The sequence below is a fragment of the Pistacia vera genome, unplaced genomic scaffold (genome assembly GCF_008641045.1).
Source record: "Pistacia vera cultivar Batoury unplaced genomic scaffold, PisVer_v2 Contig192, whole genome shotgun sequence".
In the NCBI taxonomy this organism is placed as follows: Eukaryota; Viridiplantae; Streptophyta; class Magnoliopsida; order Sapindales; family Anacardiaceae; genus Pistacia; species Pistacia vera.
In genome coordinates this window covers 1862861-1890611 of record NW_022195993.1, presented here as the reverse complement: position 1 = coordinate 1890611, position 27751 = coordinate 1862861, and the positions used below count along the sequence as shown (strand labels likewise).

General features: G+C 34.1%; 3 protein-coding genes across 3 annotated transcripts; 1 reads left to right on the top strand and 2 right to left on the bottom strand.

Moving 5' to 3' along the window:
* Positions 1 to 1731: 1731 nt before the first annotated feature.
* LOC116127581 (abscisic acid 8'-hydroxylase 4) lies at positions 1732 to 4571 on the bottom strand. The gene is made up of 10 exons (XM_031413216.1): positions 4348 to 4571; positions 3941 to 4262; positions 3638 to 3787; positions 3301 to 3469; positions 3119 to 3198; positions 2929 to 3015; positions 2752 to 2830; positions 2527 to 2633; positions 2290 to 2408; positions 1732 to 2204 (listed from the first exon to the last, which is right to left on the bottom strand). Exons 1-10 carry the CDS (start codon positions 4569 to 4571, stop codon positions 2102 to 2104), a joined length of 1440 nt encoding a protein of 479 aa, XP_031269076.1. The 3' UTR covers positions 1732 to 2101.
* Positions 4572 to 5667: 1096 nt separating this feature from the next.
* LOC116127579 (jasmonate O-methyltransferase-like) lies at positions 5668 to 6288 on the bottom strand. Its single transcript, XM_031413215.1, has 2 exons — positions 6115 to 6288; positions 5668 to 6015 (listed from the first exon to the last, which is right to left on the bottom strand). The coding sequence occupies exons 1-2, from the start codon at positions 6286 to 6288 to the stop codon at positions 5668 to 5670; spliced, it is 522 nt and encodes a 173-aa protein (XP_031269075.1).
* Positions 6289 to 21221: 14933 nt separating this feature from the next.
* On the top strand, positions 21222 to 22007 carry LOC116127578. Its single transcript, XM_031413214.1, has one exon. The coding sequence runs from the start codon at positions 21222 to 21224 to the stop codon at positions 22005 to 22007; it is 786 nt and encodes a 261-aa protein (XP_031269074.1).
* The last annotated feature ends 5744 nt before the right edge of the window (positions 22008 to 27751 follow it).

Below are 27751 nucleotides of genomic sequence, written 5' to 3'. Positions count from 1 at the left end.
GTGGGGCTTGGCCTTTCTTATTTTGTATTTCTAGTGGCTTCTTTATAACGAAGCAGCTTGCTCTTATCCACTTGTTGTGCCATTTCTGCTACAAAAGGGATAAAGAGGTTTTCTTGTTTATTATTATAAACACCCTTTTCTTTTGTTTGTATTTTCTTACCTGGCTTGGCTCCTTTCACCAACAATTCTACTACTCAATCCTCTACTTCTTCACATCATTATACCAATTATTACTCACTTTTTACACCAATTCATTTACTCATAATTTCTTCCGAATATGATTTAACTTATGAAAACAACAACCATCTTTGTCGATGTTGTATGGCGACTAAAGACTCCTGTTTTTCCGAGAAGCTGTTTAAAGTCCAATTTGAATTGATATAAATATATATATATATATATATATATTACTTTAATACAAGAGTAATAATAACACAATTATAAATGCGTTAAAGTGGAAAGATAAACAAATACATATATTATACACTAATTGTCAAAATGTTTGAGCAATAATTGCTTCAATACTTGACCATCAGAATCCTCGTTTGATTTAGCTGTCTGATCACCAAGGGAGGAAGAAAAAACTTCCAGTGTTTATCTTTGGCTCTGTTCATAAAAAAAACCCAGAAAATGTTCCTGTTTCTATGTTACGTGCCTAGGAAAAATCCTTTCTTAACGGTCCAGATTTTAGAGAGTAAAATTACTTTGGGTTGGTGACAATTAAAGAGGACAAGAATGAAATTTAAAAAAAGAATGTGATTGGTGAAGTCAACATCATATTCAGTAGATTAAGTTTTTAGAGAGAAAAAAGTAGAATTTGTGTTCCAACAAACCTTATTCAAATTAAACTTTAGTCTCCAAACCCCACAATTGATGATTAAGATAATCAGCCGTTGAGTATTATTATTCACTTTTTCAGTGTCAACAAATAATATATTAATAGAAAAAAAACCCGATTAAATGCTATAGCCTAAAGCCGACGCTGCCTCATCCCATTTTTAAAAACATGATGAACAGGGGTACCAGCAATGTGACAGACGGTTAAGTTGATGATGAAGTGATAGGAGAGCTTCCTTTAATAAATTTGGAACAAAGTCATCTATTAATCTACTTGCTCTTAAAAATATATCTAGTAATCTCCAAAAATTAATAAGTTATTGCAATTTGAAGCACCCCTGAATAATCCAACTCAGAATCGTCAGTCGTCACTTTATTAAACTGGAGCTTTCGAATTAATCTGTCAAGGACTTACCTAATGAAGCCAGTTGATCAGAAGACAACTAAAGCAAGGCGTTAAAAATTCTTAGCATAAAAGTAACAGAGCCATCTATTACATTGCCAAAAGCAGTTGAAACAAGTTTTTACAATTACACTCGTCAAACAAGTAATGAAAAGTGAAAACCTACTGCATTATAAAAAGCAGAAAGCCAATGAAGATAAGGAAAAATGAAAAAGTTGGACGTGTGGCAGATACCTAACTTTGACACTATTATATTACAATTAGCGATTATTTGTATTAAATTGGGGTTTAATATTAGTATAAGGTAGGGATTTTGATCCATAATTTTGGCTGTGGTTGAGGAGACATTAGCTTTCAAAGATCAAGGCTGAAGGTGAAGGGCTTGGCATTGATCAAACATGCTTGCTGCCTTCCAAGAAAACAATAATAGGATTAAACAGATACCATACACTTGCTGAAACTGTAACGAATTTCAACAGGGAATCTTGAGAAAAGATTAATAATAATAATGTTTTTACATTCTCTTAATTAGTACTATTGTCTTATACTTGCAATGATAAATTTAATATCGGGTAGAGCCAAACCAAATACCTTATAATTCTAAATTAAAACTACCCGACTACTTTTGACCTTGGCCTTTACCATTTATACATGTCACAGTTCCAGACCAAACTCAATACAATGACTGGTAAGAATTAGGTAAAACCCTGCCTAATCCCAGCCTTAACTACCCAATAATCTATGCACTGAAAATCCTTAATTGTCAATCATCCCTTTTGAGTGGCTTAAACCAACAAAATTCTTTTGAATTCCGTATATATGAAAGGTGCCACGGAATTTTGTTTATAGTTATAAAGTCGCTTAATTTGTCGTAATACGTGTCACCTGTATTGGACAGCCGCTCTTTAATCTTGAAAAAAGTGTCCACTTCTCAATACTTGAATCAGAATCAATCACCTCCCACCTGAAAAAATTCAGGTTTGCAAGTGAACCCAGTTAATTATTGTGGTCAGTATTGAATTCCGTAAGATTAGAGAAATAAAACTCACTTGTAAGTGGTGATAAGCCGGTGAAGGAAGACTAGCATCATGGCCTTAGCCATGTTCATTCCCAGGCATGTCCTCCCTCCCATTCCAAAAGCTAAGAAACTGTATGGTTTTGACTCATCCTGCGTTCAACAATTTATTAGGGTGACTTGTTTTTTTTTTTTGACACATTTTTCAGGTTCAGAACTAGGTTTTGCTTGTAATTGGAACAATCACTGGGTTTGAAACAAAGAGACTTACATCAAACCTTGAAGGATTGAACTCGTTGGGATCATTGTAGTTAATAGGATCAAGGTGTATTGATCTAGCATCAACATTAACAGTCCACCCTTTCCTTATCTTATATCCTATTTGTTGGGGCAAAAATGTAGAACCAAAATAAACATCAATAGAATCAAAGTTCTCTCTAGAATACATATATAATCAGAAAACATTTTTAAGTGAACTATGATGTATAAGACTTACCTTCTATCTCACAATCCTGGAGTGCTTGTCTCGGAAACCATGGTACTATAGCTGCCATTCTTAAGGATTCCTTAACTACCTATTACCATTATTTACTAGTTAAATTTCAAATACATTTTGTGATAACCGAAAAGAAAATCCTGATGCATTAATTGTTGTTGCATATATAAAATCTACCTTAGAAGCATATGGCATCTGGTTAAGATCTTCCAGAGTAAGAAATGACTTTGATGATCTTTTTTCTACAAGGTGAAGTTGTTCAGCCTGCTCAAAAGATATATTGACAAGCGTAAATGCATGTTTTCTCACACAATTTTCTTCTAGCGAACATAATATTAATGTAAAATGGGGGCAAATATGGTCTAACCTTAAGTGTGTTTAAGACCTTCTGGTCTTCACCCAGGTACTTGACCATCCATGTGATTGCACTTGCTGTCGTATCTTGACCTGCCAATTATATTTACTAAGAATAGTTAACAGGAATTTAATTATAGTTTCATTACACCAAGGCAACAACATTATTCCTATCAATCTTTGATATAAGCTGACCTGCAATTATCATGGTCAAAATGTTATCTTGTATCTCTGCATCTGTTAGTCTCAGGGTTTCATCATCCTCTGTCAAAAGGTACTGCAGAAAATCTTCATGATTGGCTTCTAAGCCTCTTCTCCTTAGAGTAATCATTTTCTCCAATGTCCTCATAATTCTTTTTCGCGCCTGAATAATCATTTAAAGTTATGTCAATTAATTATTTTTGTTGGTTCTATTGAGACTGAGTGACGGAGGTGACGTAATCCACCTTCATCACTTAAGCATTCTGTGACCAGCCCAATGATGTTTGGGGTACAGCTTATGTGTAAATAGTGGGTTTAGTAGTTAAAATACCTCAAGGCCTTTGTAGAATCTGGTCCAGGGTAACTTAAGAGGGAATGCTAGCATCGCTTCATAAACGTATGCTACATCCTTCTCCAGCGTCTCTAGTTCTTCTCCACTCTCTATTTTCATCAACATTTTGCACATTGCTCCAAAAGTTATCTGCATTAATTTCAATACAAAAATCAATAAACGCAAACTTTGATCTGGGTTACCAAATAGTATTAGACCTAAAGGGGTATAGGCCTCGATATGGGTCGGAGGCCTCAGCCAGTCGGCCTAAATGGTCTTTAATTTATGTTTAGTTAAACAAACCTTTAGAACTTCATTCAGAACCACCACTGTGCCTCTATGTTCCCAAGCTTGAAGAGTTCCCATGATCAGTTCATCAAACTGTTTGATAAGCAAAGATATAGAACTTGACGAGAACAAGTTAGTCAAACGACTACGAATCAATTTATGCTGTTGGGGAGAAGCACATAGCAGGCTTTGATCCCCCACAAGTTCAGCAATTGACCTTATGTATCCCTTTGTGAATTTCCCCAAGTCATTGTTTAGGATCACCTTTGCTGACTCAGTGCTTGAAACAAATACATTAGTCTTCCCAAATATGTTCGTCTTAAAACAATTCCCATACCTGTCCAATTAGATTCAAGTAGCTCAATTCTGTTAAGTGCATTACTTTATAATTATTTTACATTTAATACGAAAGATTCTTTTACCTAATACGACGAACTCGAACAAAGTCATAGAAGCCTTTGCCACTGTTAATAGCTGCCATGAATTGCATGGTCTCTCCGATCAACGGTAACCCTTGACTACCTGGGGGAATATTAGCCGTTGATTCTATATTACGGTAGCGCCGAATCAAGATTATCAAGCTTCCAACAAGAAGCACCGCGTAGAAACAGAGGCAAGGATATTCGTGAAGCGTAAGGAGATGCATTTTCGATTTACTGAACTAATTTGCGTAATTCAACTTATAAAGAGAGGCAACAAATGATTAAAGAAAAAGACACGTGTACGGTTTAGAAAACGATGTTGGTATTTTGGGCTACAGGGTCTCTTCATCATATGGGATTTGAAAGAATGTTTCCCACTTGCCTTTCCTCAGTGGGCATCAACGGTTGAAGGACTCAACTCATTGGTTTCCTTGAATACGTCACTCGTTCCATTAGTGACTTCCAATTCCATCGGCTATCTTTCTTCTTCGAATTTTAAAATAACTTCACACTCATATGCAATCGTTTGAACCTTGAAATTAGGATTTCAGTGATTCATATACGTTAATAATTTCTGTATTGGCAATACTCTGAATATTAAGAAATTATTTGACGAATGTGTTGGAGTCGTTGATCACTTCAACAATATCGGATCACACAAACGTATTTGGTGGTCTATTTCATAAAGAATCATTGAAGGATTTCTCTAAATAATTAATTTCTAGTTGGGTTTAAGCTTCTAGATAATATTATGTTTTACTCTTTAAACTTGTATATAAATTTATTTTTCTAAATTATAGGACAAATTACACTTATTGTACAATGAGATGTAAGACAGTATTTCAATAATATTGACTCTACTAATCGTAGCCTATTAATTGGGTGAACCAGGTAAATTGTATATATTATTCTTTCTCTTTATTTGTGTGTTTACTATTTTGGTTTTCGTAGTACTCTAAATTATTTTAATATGGTTGATATTATTATGCATGGACAACTTATATAAGATTCACCAACACAGATATTATTATTTAAATCCGATGTCAGTTACAGGCTTATAGTGATAATTGGTAAATGGGCAATGCTAGTTTTACAAAGACACATACAAAAGGGGTATACAAAGACAATCCCCACCCTTGATTTTCATGATTTCTCTCTCTCTCTCGTTTTCTATTTTTTCTATGTTTTTTTCTTCTTGTTGACGTCACTTCGTAACCCTCTTTGTATAGGTCTTTGTAAGGATAACATTTTTCATGCTAAATTCACCCATTAGCAAGGAAGATATTGTTATAGATGCTTCCCATCTCTCATTTATTTGTTTCAATCCTTTATGATAACGGAAATGACTAAATTAATGTACTTGGCTTGAGTCTTCGACAAGTAATCGCCCACCGTCTGAGCATACCTTCGAAATAACTCGTCCAATATGTGATTTCCGAAATGATGCGCCACCATTGATTCCACTACGGCTCTTATAGTCTTTGCTACTCGCTGACCTCTTGACAGTGCTCCCAATGTGTTATTTACGTCTTCATCAACACCTCCATCCCAATCAATTTCAAACGCTTCAAGGCGATCAATAATGAATGACCCTACCTTTTCTACTTCCAATTTAAGTTCTTCGGGGCATGGAGCATAGTAAGGAGCGTTGAACGAATCAACTTTTTCCTCTTCAATCAGACCATGCAACCACAAATCAAGATGATCGCAAAAGCTAGTTCATATTGCATGCACATTATACTAAATCCTGATCATGATGTTGATTACCTCTGAAACCATGCTCATTAGTGCATGTGCTAAGAGCTCCCAGTGGTAGCAGCTCTCTTCTGTGGTGGGATCAGAAGTTCTCCTTCCCATGAACGACAAAACCATTCGGCCTCCAGAAAGTATTTCTTCTCCACGTAATTTAAGAAAGAGAGAAAAGTCATTTTGGTACTGCATCGAGTACGCATCCAACACGCACCATTGTTGTGTATTCATCTTGAAAATAAAACTAGACTGTAGTGAAGAATTAGAAAATCCTCCTCCGAAAAGATAGATGAGCATGAACATGATCAACAAAAAATTGCTGCTCCCCCTGCAAAACTAATTGTGTTTAACTCTCTTTCGACTCTATTACAAACTCTAATCGTATTGGCTGGACTTGTAATAGACCAGAGTGAGCTTTTGACTGACCTCTTTGTGCCTGGAATATGGAGCTCTGTCTACATTTTACTGCTTGGGCATTTTATTCTTTCTTGGTGTTTAGTTCGAAACTACGCCTCTTTGATGAAGATGGGCCGTTGGTTTTGGAGGCTCTGTTTCTTCGAACACCTTACAGGTGGGCTTTTTTTAAGGCTGATGTTGACAGGCACGATGAATATGTTCCACTAATCCGTGGCCCAAATCTTATTTAAGTTGAATTCCATTAAATTAAGAACATCAGGAAAAAAGAGAAAAATCCTTAAATACTTTCCATTGTATTTAAGGGTTTGGTTTATGATAAATTTACAATGCTGGAAAAAAGTTTATTTTTTATGTGAGGTAAGAAAACAAATTTGATATCTTCAAGATTTAAACCCGAAACCCTACGAAAGTCATTCACTTCCTCAAATCAAGCAATATAAACAAATTCTTTGCTGTTGTTTTCACTTGGACAAAGCCATACGAAACCTTGTACAAAGTAGAAATCAAATGTTTATATCCTTTCTCAATAATGCATCAGAAAAGCTAATAAAACGATTGCATTATCTCTGAATCTAATGGGTTGTAGTTACTAATTTGTTGACGTGGTTCATTTACTTTGTCCATAAGAAATACCGATCAGTAGAACCAGTCTTATAATGCATATAAATTGCCGGGTAAAAGAAGTAGTGAGTCCAATAGCTTTTCTTTTTTCTCTTTCAATTTGTATTTTTTGTTTGTGAAGGCAAGGCCCTTAAATTGACACAAATTAATCAAGACATAGTTGAGAATTAAATAAGATTTTATTAATTGAAGCAGTATATTTACATGGAATGTTTGTTTATAATAATGTACTTTAATTTATATTAGATTAAATGATATAGGATCCTTTCAGTATTAATATATAACATAATCTTCTAGAAAAACCCTGTAAGTCAAGATAGTGATTTGTGGGGGCAAAAAAATAATAAACAAAACAACAGATATAAATGAAGCATTAATTTTTAAGTACTAAATTCTTAACCAAAGGTTTTAGTCAAGGTAGCAACTGTAAGCATTTAACGTTGTTGGAAAGCCACTTGCGTTTAGAAATGTAAGCACAACAACCATGTGGTCCTTTTAAAGTCGGCGGCAAACAATATGATAAGTGATAACAAATTTACAATACATGATTAAGACTCAAGCCTCTGGCTTCGTTAAGGGTTTATCAGAATAATAGGTTGGGTACGTAGGCAATAGATACGACTCCAAATAAATCCTAGATATGAATTATTTTATCCGCCTTTTTATTTTTCCATGGGGTGTAACTTTTGTAACCAAACTAAAATTTTAACAATCAAAACATCAGCTTTACTTAATCTTAATTACTCCATTACTCATCATCTTCTAAATTATGCTAATATTTTTATTATAAGCTTCTGGATATGTCAATTTACAGTTTACTCTTTCTATCTTCTGCCCACTCATCTTATTGACATAGTAACATCTCTTGCTTATTCCATCAATTTCCATAGCTTAAATTTAAAACTAAAGCCCCCGCAGTAATTTTTGCAACGTGACTGCCTCTCTTTTTGGATAGGTTTAGACTAACAATTGACATCTAAAGTTAAAGAATTTCCTTAACCAAAGCATTGGAAAAAAGAATGTCTTTAAGAAGACATTTTCCCACCCAAGGTTTGGCAAATTTACAATTCCCACTCTTGGTTTAATAAATTGTAAATTCCCACCCTTAAATTAACACCATTACTTTTCTCTCAAAATAACTCTTACATCTCAAATTTTTCTCAAATAACACTCAGAGGATCTCGACTAAGCCAAAAATCCGGCCTGATTCCGACACTATCATTGCATCCCCTTATCCTCCTCACCAAAATCACTCACTTTTCCACCAAATTGCACCTCGGTGAGGTGTCGAAATTTGCCTAGAAAGGTGCGATAAAACGCTAAAACCTAAGGGACAGGCGACGACAATCGGCAGACAATTGCGGTTGGTGATGTTGGGGGTTTTGATGGGAGGAAACCGGTGATGCTATTGGTGGTGTTGCGGGTGGTTTCCAGCACCGAGACTTGTCGAAATTTGGATAAAACGTCGACTGAAACTAAGAGCAGCGACCGACGATTAAGAGGTTAAATCAAGTTTTGATGTGGGGGTTGGGGGAATTATAATAGTGGCATGGAGAGAGGTCGACTGTGCCGAGAACACGTCGGAATGGTTTGAAATCGCCGACGGGATAAATTTGAGAAGTCAAGGGTTATTTTAAAATTTTTATCTTTGAAATGACTATTTTATCTGTTTAACTATTAGATTAAACAGTTTTTTGTTAATTTAATAGTGAAAATCTGCAATTTATGAAATAGGGGTGGGAATTGTAGATTCGCCAAACCTTGGGTGGGAAGATGTCGTTTACTCTTCCATGAAATACGAAACAGAAAAGAGGATTAATGGTCAGCTGTCGTTCTCATCATTAACTATTAATTTATATCTTAGAATGTTAATTTGACTGTTACTCTTTTAATTTCCAATTTTCCACAGCACATGCACAGAAGATCTGACCCAACATTATAATATATATTTATTTTCCAACCTTTTTGGTTGACCCAACATTATAATATATATTTATTTTCCAACCTTTTTGGTTATTTACTTACCTAAGCCCTACAGTAACAAGATGGATTCAATTTTCATTATGCAATTTTTGGTTGCCAGTCAAGGCACTGCCAAATTCAGTAATTCACTCAGACCATTTAATTAAGGTTGTTTTGTTATTAACTAATGATATGTGAGTACCAAATTAATTAATATTAATGAACATGTTACAGCTTCAACTAAGTATATGACAATGTTGCTTCAACAAAAAATATTATGTTCGAGAACCTGTTTTGTCTTTTTCTTCTGTCAATCTTCACTCTTCACTTCCCATCCTAACTGCCCTTTGGTTGAAAAACAAAACATATGAAAAAGGCACTAATGGGCAATGAAAGAGAGACAAACTACCAAAAGAAGACAAAGGTTGCGGTTGGACGTGGCAGAGCCGTTGGCGTTTGAGGAACGTCTTCCCTTTGGTTAGTCGGTGAATTCAAACACGTGCGCTTCTCCTCCCCCTTGTCCTTTTACTTGCTCCTATAATTCCACTAGTCATATGTATGTTCATCTTTTACTTGCTCCTGTAATTCCACTACGTTTTACTAGTCATGTGGCATGATGTATGTTCATCTTTTACTATTCCACTAGTCATGGGGCCCGATATATATTCATTCAATGTTTTACTAGTCATGGGGCATGATGTATGTTCATCTCTTACTATTCCACTAGTCATGGGGGCCAATGTATGTTCATTCAATGTTTTACTAGTTATGGGGCCCGATGTATGTTCATTCAATGTTTTACTAGTCATGGGGCATGATGTATGTTCATCTTTTACTTGCTCATGTAATTCCACTAGTCATGGGTATCGATGTATGTTCATTTAATGTTTATGATATAGATGGTAAACAAATTTATTCTAATAAAATAGACTAATTAGATTAAGATATAATAATAATTCAATTATACAAATTTTAAAGTAAATATAAATTTTTTATATATGCAAAGTTATGTTAAGATAAAATTAATAATTGTACTTGTATAATTATTAATATCAATTATAAGTAGATGTCATTAAATCATTCATCTAACTTGAGAAGATCACCTGAATATTATATGATTTAATTATATTTTCAGGATCATCATCTAGTACAATTGATATTATTTTTGCAGACATGTCTTTGATATTCAATATCAATATTTTGTAGTGAATCGTGTATGATATTTAAGATCACCTGAATATTATTAAGATTAACAATTTAAACTTAAAATTTATATTGACCTTCTGCAATTTATATTCATTTTCAAGTTGCATTGCTCAGGTATGTTTATTATATATATATATTTTTTTTACATTATTATCGGTTTTTTGTGTTTTAAATATATATTTTCTATATTGAAGTTCATTTTATATTGAATTGATAATTAAAAAATCAGTAAATAAAATATCCACAAATTGAACTCAAAGTCTATATCATCATGATTCTTCTCAAATATGTCACCATTTGAAAAATGCAACCAAAGTTTAAAACTTTGTCAAGAAAAGCAAAAAAATTTGTAGGATAACTCACTGGACACTATTGATAAGTCTATAAATCAATCAGAGAAAGAGAACCCTTGTTAAAAAATGTGAACTTTTAAGCAAGAGACTTGTAGAGCCAAAGAAAAAAAAACTGATTTTGATTGTTGAGAAGAAAAAATGAATTATTTTTATTATTATTATTTTAGAAATTAAAAAAAATTAAGGATGTTGAGAAGAGAAATCACATAGAAAGCAACAACAACTGCAATAGTATAATCTAAAGGCAACTTAATTGAAGAATTGAAGAAGTCATAAAGATAAAGGTCCTATGATATAATTTTATTTGCTGCAATTAGAATTAACCACCACCTATAGCCAAAAAAACATTTGATGATAGCATCCTAAAGAAAGACGATAATTATAAAACCCACAGAATCCACAAATCAAACAACAAAATCAATCAAAAAATCAACAAAAAGAGGTAGAACAAATACAATTAAAACTACATATGAATATTTGTTTTCCTTTGTCATCATTAAAATTGAATTTGTTTTATGTGTGTGATGATAAAATAAATGGTTCGGTAGCAAATCTATAGTTATCCTAATTCATCTTATAATATATCAAATTAAATCTCTATCTTTCTAGTTTCCAAAGATTCAAACCGTTCATCAATTGGATTTTTATTAAGCAAGTTATGATTAATTTACTACGGACTGTTTAGTAGAAATCGATAAATAGGGGAAACCAAAATGTGTGTAATGATAAAAGAAATGATTCGATAGTAGGGCTACAGTTATCCAAAATTAAGCATATAATATATCAAATTAAAGCCCCATTTGTTTAGATTCTAAAGATTCAAACCTCTCATCAATTGGATTTTTATTGAGCAAGTTATAATCAATTTACTACTAACTGTTCAGTGGAAACTGAAATGTGTGTGATGATAAAATGAATGGCTTGTCAGTTGGGCTCAAGTTATCAAAATTAAGCTTATAATATATCAAATTAAATTTATATCTGTCTAATTTCTAAATATTTAAACTTCTCATTAATGGGATTTTTATTGAGAAAGTTATGGTCAATTTACTACTAACTGTTCAGTGAAAATCGAAATATGTGTAATAATAAAAAGAATTGTTCGACAGTGGGGCTACAGTTACCCAAATTAAGTGTAAAATATATCAAATTAAATTCCTGTCTATCTAGTTTCTAAATATTTAAACCTCTTATCAATTGAAGTTTTATTGAGCAAGTATGGTCAATTTACTACTAATTGTTCAGTGAAAATCGAGAAACAATGAAAACCAAAATGTGTGTGATGATAAAAGAAATGGTTTGGAAGTGGGGCTACATTTATCCAAATTGAGCGTATAATATATCAAATTAAATACCTATCTGTCTAGTTTCTAAATATTTAAACCTCTCATCAATTGGAGTTTTATTGGGTAAGTTATGTTCAATTTACTACTCACTGTTTAGTGAAAATCGAAATGTGTGATGATAAAAGGAATGGTTTGGCAGTAGGGTTACAGTTATCCAAATTAAGCGTATAATATACTAAATTAAATCCCTGTATGTCTAGTTTCTAAAGATTCAAACCTCTTATCAATTGGAGTTTTATTGAGCAAATTATGGTCAATTTACTACGGACTGTTAGTAGAAACCGAAATGTGTGTGATGATAAAAGGAATGGTTTGGCAGTGGGGTTACAGTTATCCAAATTAAGCGTATAATATATCAAATTAAATCCCTATTTGTCTAGTTTTCAAAGATTCAAATCGATCATCAATTTGATTTTTATTGAGCAAGTTATGGCTAATTTACTATTGACTGTTCAATAAAAATCGAGAAACAGGGGAAACCAAAATGTGTGTGATGATAAAAGGAATGATTCCACAGTAGGGCTACAGTTATCCAAATTAAGCATATAATATATCAATTTAAATCTTTGTTTGACTAGTTTCTAAAGATGCAAACTTCTCATCAATTGGATTTTTATTAAGCAAGTTATGGTCAATTTACTATTAATTGTTCAATGGAAGTCGAAATGTATGTGATGATGAAAGGAATGGTTCGACAGTGGGGTTATAGTTATCCAAATTAAGTATATAATATATCAAATTAAAGCACTGTCTGTCTAGTTTCTACAAATTCAATCCTCTCATCAATTGGATTTTTATTAAGCAAGTTATGGTCAATTTACTACTGATTGTTCAATAGAAACCGAAATGCGTGTGTTAAATAAATGAAATTAGTTATATTCAGCAACAACCTCTTTTCATGATATATGTATGTAACATAAAAAGATATTAACAAAAAGAGATAGAACAATTACAATTAAAACTACATATCAATATTTGTTTTCCTTTAGTGATAATAATAATGGTTCAGGATATTATAAATGGTTTACTAAAGCTACATGGTTCGGCAACAAACATCAGATGATATTTGTGATACAAATAAAATTTGCTATATCCAACAACAACTTGTTTTCAATATATGTATGTAACATAAAAGAATATCAACAAAAATAGATAAAACAAATATAATTAAAACTACATATCAATATTTGTTTTCTTTTGTCATCATTAAAATTGAATTGGTTTTATGTGTGTGATGATAAAATGAATGGTTTGGCTATAGGTCTATAGTTATCCAAATTCATCGTGTGATATGTAAAATTAAAACTCTATCTTTCTAATTTCGAAAGATTCAAACCGCTCATCAATTGAATTTTTATTGAGTAAGTTATGACTAATTTACTATTGATTGTTTAGTGGAAAATGAGAAAACCAAAATGTGTGTGTGTGTGTGTGTGTGTGTGTGTGTGTGTGTGTGTGTATTGCGTTGGATGAATTGGATCGGAGACCACCTTTCGGCAGTACCATCCCCTCCAAACTTCAGCTAGCAATATTATTTGACCTCATGTGTGCATATAGATGGCTTGTACTACCAAACGATGACGAGCTTAGACCATCCTATCAGGACAGGACGAGTGTCTGACGAGCTCTAGGCAGTTTGACACCCCGAGGATAGACCGTGGGCGGGACTTTGATATTGACGCCTCAAGGATAGACTGTAGATGAGATTTCGCGATGGGATGCCATATCATAACACCCCGAGGATAGACTGTGGGTCAAGTATGGCTATTCCAAAATGATTTCGACCATCCCGAGGATAGACCGTGGCTGGTGCCACCCCGAGGATAGATTGTGGGTGGCCTAGTGGATTGTCTTTATTAGGGACCTATACGTTAGAGTTGTAGTCCATGTCCCCTAGGTACTAGTATGGTAGTGGTGAGTATGAGTATATATATGGATAGGTGGTTGTGTGGCATTCATCAAGCTTTTACATGAAATATATTTTCCCTTACCAGTATTTTCCTTATAAATATATTATCCACTCACTAGGCTTCCCAGCTCACTATTTTATGTTTTCTCCCCCTAGGGTTTACCACACGGTTCGTGCGGAGCTAATTGTATGCTCTAAGTTGGTCTACGGATGCATGTTCTACCTCATGATGTGTGTTCATTTAGTGTACTGTGATACTATGTTTTGTAACTGACTTTCTACATTTACATTTTCAGAGACTCTTTGTACGTGCATGGATAACTGTTTTACTTAACTTATGTCATAATAAACGGATTTTATGAATGATTTTGTGATTTATTCACCTTCCTCTCGGGTTCTCGGTCCTCGGAGCGCCCAGATCCGATGGGATAGGGACTACCCAGGAGGGGGCGTGACACCACGTGTCGATCAACTCATATGGGTATTCAGCTTTATATATATATANTACGTAGGCAATAGATACGACTCCAAATAAATCCTAGATATGAATTATTTTATCCGCCTTTTTATTTTTCCATGGGGTGTAACTTTTGTAACCAAACTAAAATTTTAACAATCAAAACATCAGCTTTACTTAATCTTAATTACTCCATTACTCATCATCTTCTAAATTATGCTAATATTTCTATTATAAGCTTCTGGATATGTCAATTTACAGTTTACTCTTTCTATCTTCTGCCCACTCATCTTATTGACACAGTAACATCTCTTGCTTATTCCATCAATTTCCATAGCTTAAATTTAAAACTAAAGTCCCCGCAGAAATTTTTGCAACGTGACAGCCTCTCTTTTTGGATAGGTTTAGGCTAATAATTGACATCTTAAGTTAAAGAATTTCCTTAACCAAAGCATTGGAAAAAAGAATGTCTTTAAGAAGACATTTTCCCGCCCAAGGTTTGGCGAATTTACAATTCCAACTCTTGGTTTAATAAATTGCAAATTCCCACCCTTAAATTAACACCATTACTTTTCTCTCAAAATAACTCTTAGATCTCAAATTTCTCTCAAATAACCTTCAGAGGATCCCGACTAAGCCAAAAATCCGGCCTGATTTCGACACCATCATTGCATCCCCTTATCCTCCTCACCAAAACCCCTAACTTTTCCACCAAATTGCACCTTGGTGAGGTGTCGGAATTTGCCTGGAAAGGTGTGACAAAATGCTAAAACCTAAGGGACAGGCGACGACAATCGACAGACAATTGCGGTTGGTGATGTTGGGGGTTTTGATGGGGGGAAGCCGGTGATGCTATTGGTGGTGTTGCGGGTGGTTTCCAGCACCGAGACTTGTCAAAATTTGGATAAAACGTCGACTGAAACTAAGAGCAGCGACCGACGATTAGGAGGTTAAATCAGGTTTTGATGTGGGGGTTGGGGGGATTGTAATGGTGGTGTCGAGAGAGGTCGACTGCGCCGAAAACATGCCGGAATGGTCTGAAATCACCGATGGGGTGAATTTAAGAAGTCAAGGGTTATTTTAAAATTTTTATCTTTGAAATGACTATTTTACCTGTTTAACTATTAGATTAAACAGTTTTCTGTTAATTTAATGGTGGAAATCTGTAATTTATGAAATAGAGGTAGGAATTTGTAGATTCGCCAAACCTTGGGTGGGAAGAGTCGTTTACTCTTCCATGAAATACGAAACAGACAAAAGGTTTAATGGTCAGCTGTCGTTCTCATCATTAACTATTAATTTATATCTTAGAATGTTAATTTGACTGTTACTCTTTTAATTTCCAATTTTCCACAGCACATGCACAGAAGATCTGACCCAACATTATAATATATATTTATTTTCCAACCTTTTTGGTTGACCCAACATTATAATATATATTTATTTTCCAACCTTTTTGGTTATTTACTTACCTAAGCCCTACAGTAACAAGATGGATTCAATTTTCATTATGCAATTTTTGGTTGCCAGTCAAGGCACTGCCAAATTCAGTAATTCACTCAGACCATTTAATTAAGGTTGTTTTGTTGTTAACTAATGATATGTGAGTACCAAATTAATTAATATTAAGAACTGCCAGCTCACTATATATGACATGTTGCTTCACAAAAAATATTATGTTCGAGAACCTGTTTTGTCTTTTTCTTCTGTCAATCTTCACTCTTCACTTCCCATCCTAACTGCCCTTGGTTGAAAAACAAAACATATGAAAAAGGCACTAATGGGCAATGAAAGAGAGACAAACTACCAAAGAAACAAAGGTTGCGGTTGGACGTGGCAGCCGTTGGCGTTTGAGGAACTTCTTCCTTTGGTTAGTCGGTGAATTCAAACACGTGCGCTTCTCCTCCCCCTTGTCCTTTTACTTGCTCCTATAATTCACTAGTCTATGTATGTTATCTTTACTTGCTCCTGTAATTCCACTACGTTTTACTAGTCATGTGGCATGATGTTTTTTCATCTTTTACTATTCCACTAGTCATGGGGCCCGATATATTTCATCAATGTTTTACTAGTCATGGGCATGATGTATGTTCACTTACTATTCCTAGTCATGGGGCCAATGATGTTCATTCAATGTTTTACTAGTTATGGGCCCGATGTATGTTCATTCAATGTTTTACTAGTCATGGGGCATGATGTATGTTCATCTTTTACTTGCTCATGTAATTCCCTAGTCATGGGTATCGGGTTTTCATTTAATGTTTATGATATAGATGGTAAACAATTTATTCTAATAAAATAGACTAATTGATTAAGATATAATAATAATTCAATTATACAATTTTAAAGTAAATATAATTTTTTATATATGCAAAGTTATGTTAGATAAAATTAATAATTGTACTTGTATAATTATTAATATCAATTATAAGTAGATGTCTTAAATCATTCATCTAACTTGAGAAGATCACCTGAATATTATATGATTTAATTATATTTTCAGGTCATCATCTAGTACATTGTATTATTTTTGCAGACATGTCTTTGATATTCAATATCAATATTTTGTAGTGAATCGTGTATGATATTAAGATCACCTGAATATTTTAAGATTACACATTTAAACTTAAAATTATATTGACCTTCTGCAATTTATATTCATTTTCAAGTTGCATTGCTCAGGTATGTTTATTATATATATATTTTTTTTACATTTATCGGTTTTTGTTGTTTTAAATATATTTTCTATATGAAGTTCATTTATATTGAATTGATAATTAAAAAATCAGTAAATAAATATCCACAATTGAACTCAAAGTCTATATCACATATTCTTCTCAAATATGTCACCATTTGAAATGCAACCAAAGTTTAAAACTTTGTCAAGAAAAGCAAAAAATTTGTAGGATAACTCACTGGACACTATTGATAAGTCTATAAATCAATCAGAGAAAGAGAACCCTTGTTAAAAAATGTGAACTTTTAGCAAGAGACTTGTAGAGCCAAGAAAAAAAAACTGATTTTGATTGTTGAGAAGAAAAATAGAATTATTTTTATTATTATTTTTTAGAAATTAAAAAAATTAAGGATGTTAGAAGAGAAATCACATAGAAAGCAACAACAACTGCATAGTATATCTAAAGCAACTTAATTGAAGAATTGAAGAAGTCATAAAGATAAGTCCTATGATATAATTTTATTTGCTGCAATTAGAATTAACCACCACCTATAGCCAAAAAAACTTTATGATAGCATCCAAGAAAGACGATAATTAAAACCCACAGAATCCACAAATCAAAACAACAAATCAATCAAAAATCAACAAAAGAGGTAGAACAAATACAATTAAACTACATATGAATATTGTTTTCCTTTGTCATCATTAAATTGAATTTGTTTTATGTGTGTGATGAAAAATAAATGGTTCGGTAGCAAATCTATAGTTATCCTAATTCATCTTATAATATCAATTAAATCTCTATCTTTCTAGTTTCCAAAGATTCAAACCGTTCACATTGGATTTTTTATTAGCAGTTATGATTAATTTACTACGGACTGTTAGTAGAAATCGATAAATAGGGGAAACCAAAATGTGTGTAATGATAAAAGAAATGATTCGATAGTAGGGCTACAGTTATCCACAATTAAGCATATAATATATCAAATTAAACCCCATTTGTTTAGATTCTAAGATTCAAACCTCTCATCAATTGGATTTTTATTGAGCAGTTATAATCAATTTACTACTACTGTTCAGTGGAAACTGAAATGTGTGTGATGATAAAATGAATGGCTTGTCAGTTGGGCTCAGTTTCAAAATTAAGCTTATAATATATCAAATTAAATTTATATCTGTCTAATTTCTAAATATTTAAACTTCTCATTAATGGATTTTTATTGAGAAAGTTATGGTCAATTTACTACTAACTGTTCAGTGAAAATCGAATATGTGTAATAATAAAAGAATTTGTCGACAGTGGGGCTACAGTTACCCAATTAAGTGTAAATATATCAAATTAAATTCCTGTCTATCTAGTTTCTAATATTTAAACCTCTTATCAATTGAAGTTTTATTGAGCAAGTATGGTCATTTACTACTAATTGTTCAGTGAAAATCGAGAAACAATGAAAACCAAAATGTGTGTGATGATAAAAGAATGGTTTGGAAGTGGGCTACATTTATCCAAATTGAGCGTATATATATCAAATTAAATACCTATCGTGTCTAGTTTCTAAATATTTAACCTCTCATCAATTGGAGTTTTATTGGGTAAGTTATGTTCAATTTACTACTCACTGTTTAGTGAAAATCGAAATGTGATGATAAAAGGAATGGTTTGGCATTAGGGTTACAGTTATCCAAATTAAGCGTATAATATACTAAATTAAATCCCGTATGTCTAGTTTCTAAAGATTCAAACCTCTTATCAATGGAGTTTTATTGAGCAAATTATGGCAATTTACTAACGACTGTTAGTAGAAACCGAAATTGTGGTATGATAAAAGGATGTTTGGCAGTGGGGTTACAGTTATCCAAATTAAGCGTATAATATCAAATTAAATCCCTATTTGTCTATTCAAAGATTCAAATCGATCATCAATTTGATTTTTATTGAGCAAGTTATGGCTATTACTATTGCTGTTCAATAAAACGAGAAACAGGGAAACCAAAATGTGTGTGATGATAAAAGGAATGATTCCACAGTAGGGCTACAGTTATCCAAATTAGCATATAATATATCAATTTAAATCTTTGTTTGACTAGTTTCTAAATGCAAACTTCTCATCAATTGGTTTTTATTAAGCAAGTTATGTCATTTACTATTAATTGTTCATGGAAGTCGAAATGTATGTGATGATGAAAGGAATGGTTCGACAGTGGGTTTAGTTATCCATTAAGTATATAATATACAAATTAAAGCACTGTCTGTCTAGTTTCTACAAATTCAATCCTCTCCAATTGGATTTTATTAAGCAAGTTATGGTCATTTATACTACTGATTGTTCAATAGAAACCGAAATGCGTGTGTTAAATAATGAAATTAGTTATATTCAGCAACAACCTCTTTTCATGATATATGTATGTACATAAAAAGATATTAACAAAAAGAGATAGAACAATTACAATTAAAACTACATATCAATATTTGTTTTCCTTTAGTGATAATAATGGTTCAGGATATTTATAAATGTTTACTAAAGCTACATGGTTCGGCAAACAAACATCAGATGATATTTGTGATACAATAAAATTGCTATATCCAACAACAACTTGTTTTCAATATATGTATGTACATAAAGAATATCAACAAATAGATATAAAACAATATATTAAAACTACATATCATATTTGTTTTCTTTTGTCATCATTAAAATTGAATGGTTTTATGTGTGTGATGATAAAATGAATGGTTTGGCTATAGGTCTATAGTTATCCAAATTCATCGTGTGATATGTAAAATTAAAACTCTATCTTCTAATTTCGAAAGATTCAAACCGTCATCAATTGAATTTTTATTGAGTAAGTTATGACTAATTTACTATTGATTGTTTAGTGGAAAATGAGAAAACCAAAATGTGTGTGTGTTTGGTGTGTGTGTGTGTGTGTGTTGGTGTGTATTGCGTTGGATGAATTGGTCGGAGACCACCTTTCGGCAGTACCATCCCCTCCAAACTTCAGCTACAATATTATTTGACCTCATGTGTGCATAAGATGGCTTGTACTACCAAACGATGACGAGCTTAGACCATCATCAGGACGACGTGTCTGACGACTCTAGGCAGTTTGACACCCCGAGGATAGACCGTGGGCGACTTTGATATTGACGCCTCAAGGATAGACTGTAGATGAGATTTCGCGATGGGATGCCATATCATAACACCCCGAGGATAGACTGTGGGTCAAGTATGGCTATTCCAAATGATTTGAACCATCCCGAGGATAGACCGTGGCTGGTGCCACCCCGAGGATAGATTGGGTGCCTAGTGGATTGTCTTTATTAGGGACCTATACGTTAGAGTTGTAGTCCATGTCCCCTAGTACTAGTATGGTAGTGGTGAGTATGAGTATATATATGGTATGGTGGTTGTGTGGCATTCATCAAGCTTTACATGAAATATATTTTCCCTTACCAGTATTTTCCTTATAAATATATTATCCACCACTAGGCTTCCCACTCACTATTTTATGTTTTCTCCCCCTAGGGTTTACCACACGGTTCGTGCGGAGCTAATTGTATGCTCTAAGTTGGTCTACGGATGCATGTTCTACCTCATGATGTGTTCATTTAGTGTACTGTGATACTATGTTTTGTAACTGACTTTCTACATTTACATTTTCAGAACTCTTTGTACGTGCATGGATAACTGTTTACTTAACTTATGTCATATAAACGGATTTTATGAATGATTTTGTGATTTATTCACCTTCCTCTCGGGTTCTCGGTCCTCGGAGCGCCCAGTCCGATGGGTAGGGACTACCAGGAGGGGCGTGACACCACGTGTCGATCAACTCATATGGGTATTCAGCTTTATATAATATATATATATTATATATATATTATATATATATATATATTTATTTTTTTTCATTTTTTTAATTTCAAATAATAATAATAACTTTTTCTACTCTATAAAACCCTTGTGACCTTGTCAATCTTCAGTCTTCGTCTTCAGTCTTCAGTCTTCAGTTCACATTACAACTCCCCTTCTAGAAACAATGACAACTGAAACCTTGCCGTTACCTTCACCTAGCTGCCTATCAATTCATTATTTTCCCTCACTTACCTTCCCTTTCTTCTCATTATTTTCACTAAAAATCTGCCTCCGTGACCTTACTTCCCTCTGTAAATCAGATGGCTTCTTTTCATTTTAACAACGTGAAAGCTGAGAAAGCCGAAGCTATGAGTTGGCACAATCGCCAGAAAAAGTTGATAAGTTTTCGTTTCCTTCTAGAAGTTGTCGCGGCTTTGGCTTTGCTCTCATGGTCCTCTTATACTTACATCCCCGTCGCCACTGAGATGGCCAAAGGTTTTCTCAGCCAACCCCTCGCTGTTTTTGATCGGTCTTTGTTCGTTTTAATGATAATCAACGTGCTCATGCTACTTATCTTTGTTTCCTCTTCCCAAACGCCGGAAAAATCAGATTTTTTCGACGAGTACGTCAACTTCACCACCAACGTCTCTCGCTGGAGCGTTCCCGCGGCCGAACAATCTACAGAGCTGAAAGAAACAACTGTATCTGACAAAGAAATCGTTTGTGTGGATAATGCGGTGAATTCTCAAGTCAATAAAAATGTTGTTCCTAAATTTTCTGTTAGCGTGACGGACTCTGGACCGAAGGAAAAGCATGTGATTTCTCCAGTTCGGTGTAGTACGGTTGATGCGGTGAGTGAGTCGAAGAGGCACAGAAGGAGTCGGTCGGAGCGTTTGGAACAAGAGAAGCAGAGGGAGCTGCGGAGATCAAAGGCGGTGGTGAAGCGGGAAATGGTAGCAGAAAAAAGTGAACCGCCAAGGCGGTCGAGTGCTATGGATGATTTGAGCAGCGAAGAGTTTAGGCTGGCAATAGAAACTTTTATTGCTTCCAAGAAGAAAACTTTAATTCGAGAGAACACTCTTGGTCTTATGCTAGAAAGAAATTAAAAAATACAGTGATATAATTCCCGGTTGCGAATGAATTAAAAAATCTATCCTTTTTTTCTTGGTTAATTTTTGTGCATATTTTGATTTCATTAATTGATATTTGTTTGGTAGACTGCCTGTTATGTTGAGTTGAGTTGAGTTAAAAAGAGATGAGTTCAATGTCTCATGCACGTAGGTTTACTTACTTGATATTAAGATTCTGTTTCTTGGTCCTGAATATTATTATGAATTTTACTAACATATTGCGGGATTTTAGGCACACTAAGGCACTAAATTAATATACACTACATAGAGGAATCTGTAGCTTTTTGGATTTTAACTGGCTTTGTCAAAACAAAGTGGGTTGTTTGAGAAACTTTTATTACTATCTTTTAGGGCATTAGAAAGGATATTATTATACAATATTGCAAGCCAGGCAAGGATAGCTCTGCCAATTCTTCTTTTTCCTTGAGGGGACCTAATTTAGAAGAAAGAAGAGGCCAAGAAATGTGGTTAAGGGAATGGTTACATAAAACAACTGCCTTGTTGTGGGGGCTTGGCCTTCTTATTTTGTATTTATAGAATAGTTGTCTAAATTTTTGAGCAATAATAGCTTCAATACTTGACCATCAGATCAGAATCGTCCTTTGATTTAGCTGTCTGTCTGATCAAGGGAGGAAGATTCAACTTCTAGTGGCTCTGTTCATAAAAAAAAAACCCAGAAAATGTTCCTGTTTCTATGTTATGTGCCTTTTTAACAGTTGATTTTGGTTTAAAATTTTAATTTGTAGAGGGTCCAGATTTTAGAGAGTAAATTACATTGGGTTGGTGACAGTTAAAGAGGACAAAAATTAAATATAAAAATGAATGCAACCGGTGAAGTCAACATCATATTCAGTAGACTAAGTTTTAGAAAGTTCAGTATGTGTTCCGATAAACCTTATCCAAATGAAACTTTTGTCTCCGAACTAGGACTGTAAACGAGCCGAGCCGGCTCGCGCGGCTCGGTTCAACTCGACTCAAACTCGGTTCATTTACCGAGTCGAGTTCGAACACAGTGAAGCTCGGCTTGTGGGCTCGCGAGCCTGGTCTGGCTCGATTAAGCACTGTACACTTTACAGGGTGTTTTGATGATTTTTTAAACTATTAGGTATTAAACTGATATTTTCCAGTGAAAAAGTTTAAAAAAATGACAGTTCCCCCCCCCCCAAATTGCAGATTTGAAATAACACGAAACACCAAAACAGAGCGTCAATTTCAGTTTCCCATCCCAGTTGCCCTAAATCCCAAATCGCAATCAAAGACCCCCAAATCCCAAATCGCGAACCAAACATTCTGAAATCAGTAATCTCCTAGGAATGTTATTTTTATATATTCAGAACTGTTTTTTGATTTGTAAGGTAATAGACATTTTGTAATGTTCGAAACTGTCATGGTTAATTCAACATTGGATGTAAATATGAAATGTTGTACGTAGGCAGATTGCTGTAAAAAAGGGGAACTTGGCTCGATCAAACCCGGATAAATGGTGGTTTGATCGAGCCTTATCGAGCTCAAGCTCGATAAGGGCTCGCGAGCCTGATCTCGAGCTCGAGCTCGAGTCTCAATTTTGAGGCTGGCCAGGCTCAAGCTCGACACTGTTGTAAACGAGCCGAGCTTGATAAGCCAAAAGCTCGACTCGACTCGGCTCGTTTACACCCCTACTCCGAACCCCACAATTGACGGTTAACAAATAATATATTAATTGAAAAACCTAATTAAACAAATGATTCAGTGCCATAGCCTAAAGCCGACACTGCCTCATCACATTTTTAAAAACAGTATGAACAGGGGAAATGGGTACCAACTACCAACAATGTGACAGTGAAGTTAATGATGAATTGATAGGAGAGCTTCCTTCAATAATTTTGGAACAATGTTATCTATTTATCTACTTGCTCTTAAAAATATCTTTAACATAATACAAAACATATTTTTCCTCAGTTATTTTGGCCCTGTTATGTAGTGTTAACATTAATTTAGTATAGCAGTTCTTAATTTATTCATTTCTACTTTAAAAAACAAAAAATATAATTAATTGATTAGTTCCACAGTAGCAAGAGATCTAGTAGTCTCCGAAAATTAATAAGTTATTTCAATTAGAAGCGCCCCTGAATCCTAGTTAGTAAATATGGGTATGACAAAAAAAAGCTACGGAAATTTTACATTATGAAACGACGAATAGAGAAAAATAAATTTGTAAAAATTCGGCCATAAAATTCAGATACGAAAAAAATACGGTACGGATATATACGAGTTTAATACGGTACATTGTCAATAATATGTTTTAAAAAATACAGCAATATTAATATGATTTTAGCACTTTTTATAATCATTGAATTAATCCTACTTTGTTTTTCCTCGTAGGTGTATGATTTATATCTTTTTGAATTATAATATTTCAATATGTAAAAAATTTTATCATTTGATAAAACCCGACCTGGGGGCAACTTGGCCAAGCCACCGGGTCACAGGTTTGATGGGTCGGTCCGACTAGTGGGTCAGATAGTGATGTCATCTTGCTGATGTTAGCATGACGTCTGCAAAAAAAAAAAATTTTAAATACAGATTTTAATTTTTAACAGTGATAATTGATAATAAAAAATTCCCAATAACAAATATATCCAGATCCCACACTGCAGAACTGATTTTCAAGTGACATACTGTCATGAGGTCATGTGACTTGCCCAAAATTAGAGAATGTTCTTGCCAAAATTTGAGAAACATACCCAAATGTTTTATTCCCTTTCTGGAAAAAAAGATTTAGAGGCAATGACGCATTTCAATTATATTCATCTTTAAAGAATAACTTTCAAAATAATTTTTGTTTTTTTAATTATTTTCAACATATTTCAAATAGAGCACAAGAAAATGTTTTACTTCTAATTTGTTGAGATTTGGAACAAAACTGCATTTTTGTTTACTACATTCATAAGCATAGTCTACTTCCTTGCTCACTTCTCTTGTCACAAAAACTATTGACATGTATACACTATTTACAATTTTTTTTTTTTTTTTTGGATAAACCTGGTAATCATAGAAAAGAATCAAAGAATTTCCACCTAAAATGGGACTCTCCTTTACAGCCAGGAGCCTTTGTACAAGCCCAAGAGACAACGCTACACAAAAGAATCAAGAGCAACTAAGGATATACCATCTTTATACAATAAAAAATTAAAAACAAAAAAACTGCTATACACTAGACCCCAAGAACTTGTCCAGAAAACAAAAGATCTGCCCAACCAGCAAAAGCGCTCTCGGAAACAGTAAAAAATTCCAGCTTCCCGTGACTGACCAAATCTGCACAAGCTGCAAAAATGCAGTCCCTTTTTGCACACTGCTTGCCCACTTCTTCAAATTCAAATTCAAATCAAACACATCACAACATTAAACCACTGCAGTGCAATAAAAACAATGAAATCCGAATCAAACACACACACACATACATACATTAACCAACTTCTTTAATAACAAGCCCATTCTCGCAGCAAACAATCTCAAACCCTAAACCCACTTCTTCAATATCAAGCCTCCATCTCTATCTACTCCAGTCCCTCCCATGGCCCCATTCTCACAGCGAACAATTTCAAACCCAAAAGGACCAAAACCAACTTCTTCAAAATCAACGGTTCAACCCTCCATCTCTATCTACTCCCATGCAACAAGCCAACAACCCAATAAAAACAATGATAATAATGTCAGTAAAAACAGAGTGTGAAAATGCACACTGCAGTCCATTTTTGCACCCTTCAATTCTCAAACACAACCAATCTCACACCAAACAATCACCTCTCCAATATCAAGTTTCAAACTCATTTCTTTAATATCAAACAATCTTTATGACTCCATCTTAAACAATCTCACAACAAAAAAAAGTTAAAAAGAACAATAACAATAACAAGTTAACAACAATGAAGTACACATACCTTGTGGGAGCTGCCAAAGATCGAAGATCAAAGAAGAAGAAGCTATCAAAGCCGAAGCTAGAAGATCAGAGATTCAGAAGTCGTCCAAGCCCCGAAGATTGAAGATTGGTTGAAGATTTTGATAATTGAAATCGGAATCAAAGAACCCAAGATCGAAGAAGCTGGTTTCGTTGTTTGGTAATGGTTTTTTCATTTTTACTTTTCGTGTTGGTTTTTGTCGAATGAAATTGGGGAAGGGGGAAAAGGGTTTTAATTTTATTATTTTAATTATTTCTTTTATATTATACTGTAACAGACCCAGTTTATAGCGGTTGGACCAGTGGTTCGTCACAAAGAACCGGTCCAACCGTGGTCTGAAGAGGGTCAATTATTGATTCCAATTTTTTATGTGAACCGACTCAGTCTAGTCATCGGTTCCGGTCGAACTGGTTCAATCGGTCGGGTCAGGCTGAGTTTTAAAACCATGGAGTTTGGCTCATTAAATAACAAACTTTTATTTTAAAAAATATGGCTGAATTATAAAGAAATTATATAATTGGGGCATATAATTCGGCTATGTTTATAAAATACGGAAATTCACGTATAAAATGCGAATTTACTAACTAGGCCCGAATAACCCAACTCAGAATCTTTACTTTATTAAACTGGAGCTATCCAATTAATTTGTGAAGGAATTGCTTAATGAAATCAGTTGATCAGAAGACAACTAAAGCAAGGCGTTAAAATTTCTTAGCATAAAAGTAACAGCGCCATCTATAACATTGCCAAAAGCAGTTGAAGCAAGTTTTTACAACAACACGCGTCAAACAAGTAATGAAAATTGAAAACCTACTGCATTTTAAAAAGCAGAAAGGCCAATGAGGATAAGGAAATTGACAAACTGAGTATGCATAATTTGGATTGATGAAAGCTTTGGCCTGTGAAGGAATCTCAATACCCTTCTCATCTCTCATTTTTCTTCTCTGCTCTTGTGTCACAAGAGTACTCATCAAATCAGCCAATGTCATTGCTTTAGTATCTCTTGAATCTTCAAGAGATGAAATTTTGATTCAAATTTCTCCGACAAACTCACCAAGACTGACAAACTCACCAGGATTTTCTCTACAATCCTAAATTTCTCCTACAAACTCACCAAGACTTTCTTTACATACAATCCTAAATTTCTCCGACAAACTCACTAGGACTTTCTCTATAATCCTTTCTTCAGAAAGATCTTATCCCAAGATCCTTATTTTGTGCACAAGCTTCGTCGACCAATCTGAATACATCGATACACTTTCTATCTCTTCCATTTTCATATTTTCAAGCTGCCTTTTCTAGTGATGGCAATGGGTCGGGCCGGGACCAGGTACCCCTTGGCCCAGGCCCAAGCTTGACCTCATAACAAAGGCCCAAGCCCGACCCGAGCCCGTCATGGGTATCACAAGTAAAGCCCAAGCCTGGTCTGACGGGCTTTTTGTAACCTTAGGCCCGACCATTTTTATAATTTGAATTTTTAAATATTAATTTATTTTTTAATACTCACCAAATATATAAATAACTTTCCACAAAGTACATCCATCCATCCATCTAGGGTTTGGAAAAAATGAGTGCATATATGTAGGATAATCTTGTAATTAAATATATAATATAAAGGTAATTTAGTATAATTAATACTAAAATTCCCGTATCCAAGGTTGGGCCTTAAAATCAGGCCTAGGCCCAAGCCCAAGTCTGCGAACATCGCGTAAAGCCCGACCTTTTTGGGACGGGCCTGGTACTCGAAAATATCGGACCCATTGCCATCTCTAGCCTTTTCAA

What these genes read in the sequence shown, in the direction of transcription:
- LOC116127581 (XM_031413216.1), bottom strand. Translation starts at nt 4,571, where the DNA reads ATGCATCTCCTTACGCTTCACGAATATCCTTGCCTCTGTTTCTACGCG. An exon ending in CCAGGATTGTGAGATAGAAG is followed by an intron (nt 2,634 to 2,751) that starts GTAAGTCTTATA and finishes CCCAACAAATAG; the next exon opens with GATATAAGATAAGGAAAGGG. An exon ending in CGGCTTATCACCACTTACAA is followed by an intron (nt 2,205 to 2,289) that starts GTGAGTTTTATT and finishes GAATTTTTTCAG; the next exon opens with GTGGGAGGTGATTGATTCTG.
- LOC116127579 (XM_031413215.1), bottom strand. Translation starts at nt 6,288, where the DNA reads ATGCAGTACCAAAATGACTTTTCTCTCTTTCTTAAATTACGTGGAGAA. An exon ending in TAATGAGCATGGTTTCAGAG is followed by an intron (nt 6,016 to 6,114) that starts GTAATCAACATC and finishes CTGATTGAAGAG; the next exon opens with GAAAAAGTTGATTCGTTCAA.
- LOC116127578 (XM_031413214.1), top strand. Translation starts at nt 21,222, where the DNA reads ATGGCTTCTTTTCATTTTAACAACGTGAAAGCTGAGAAAGCCGAAGCT.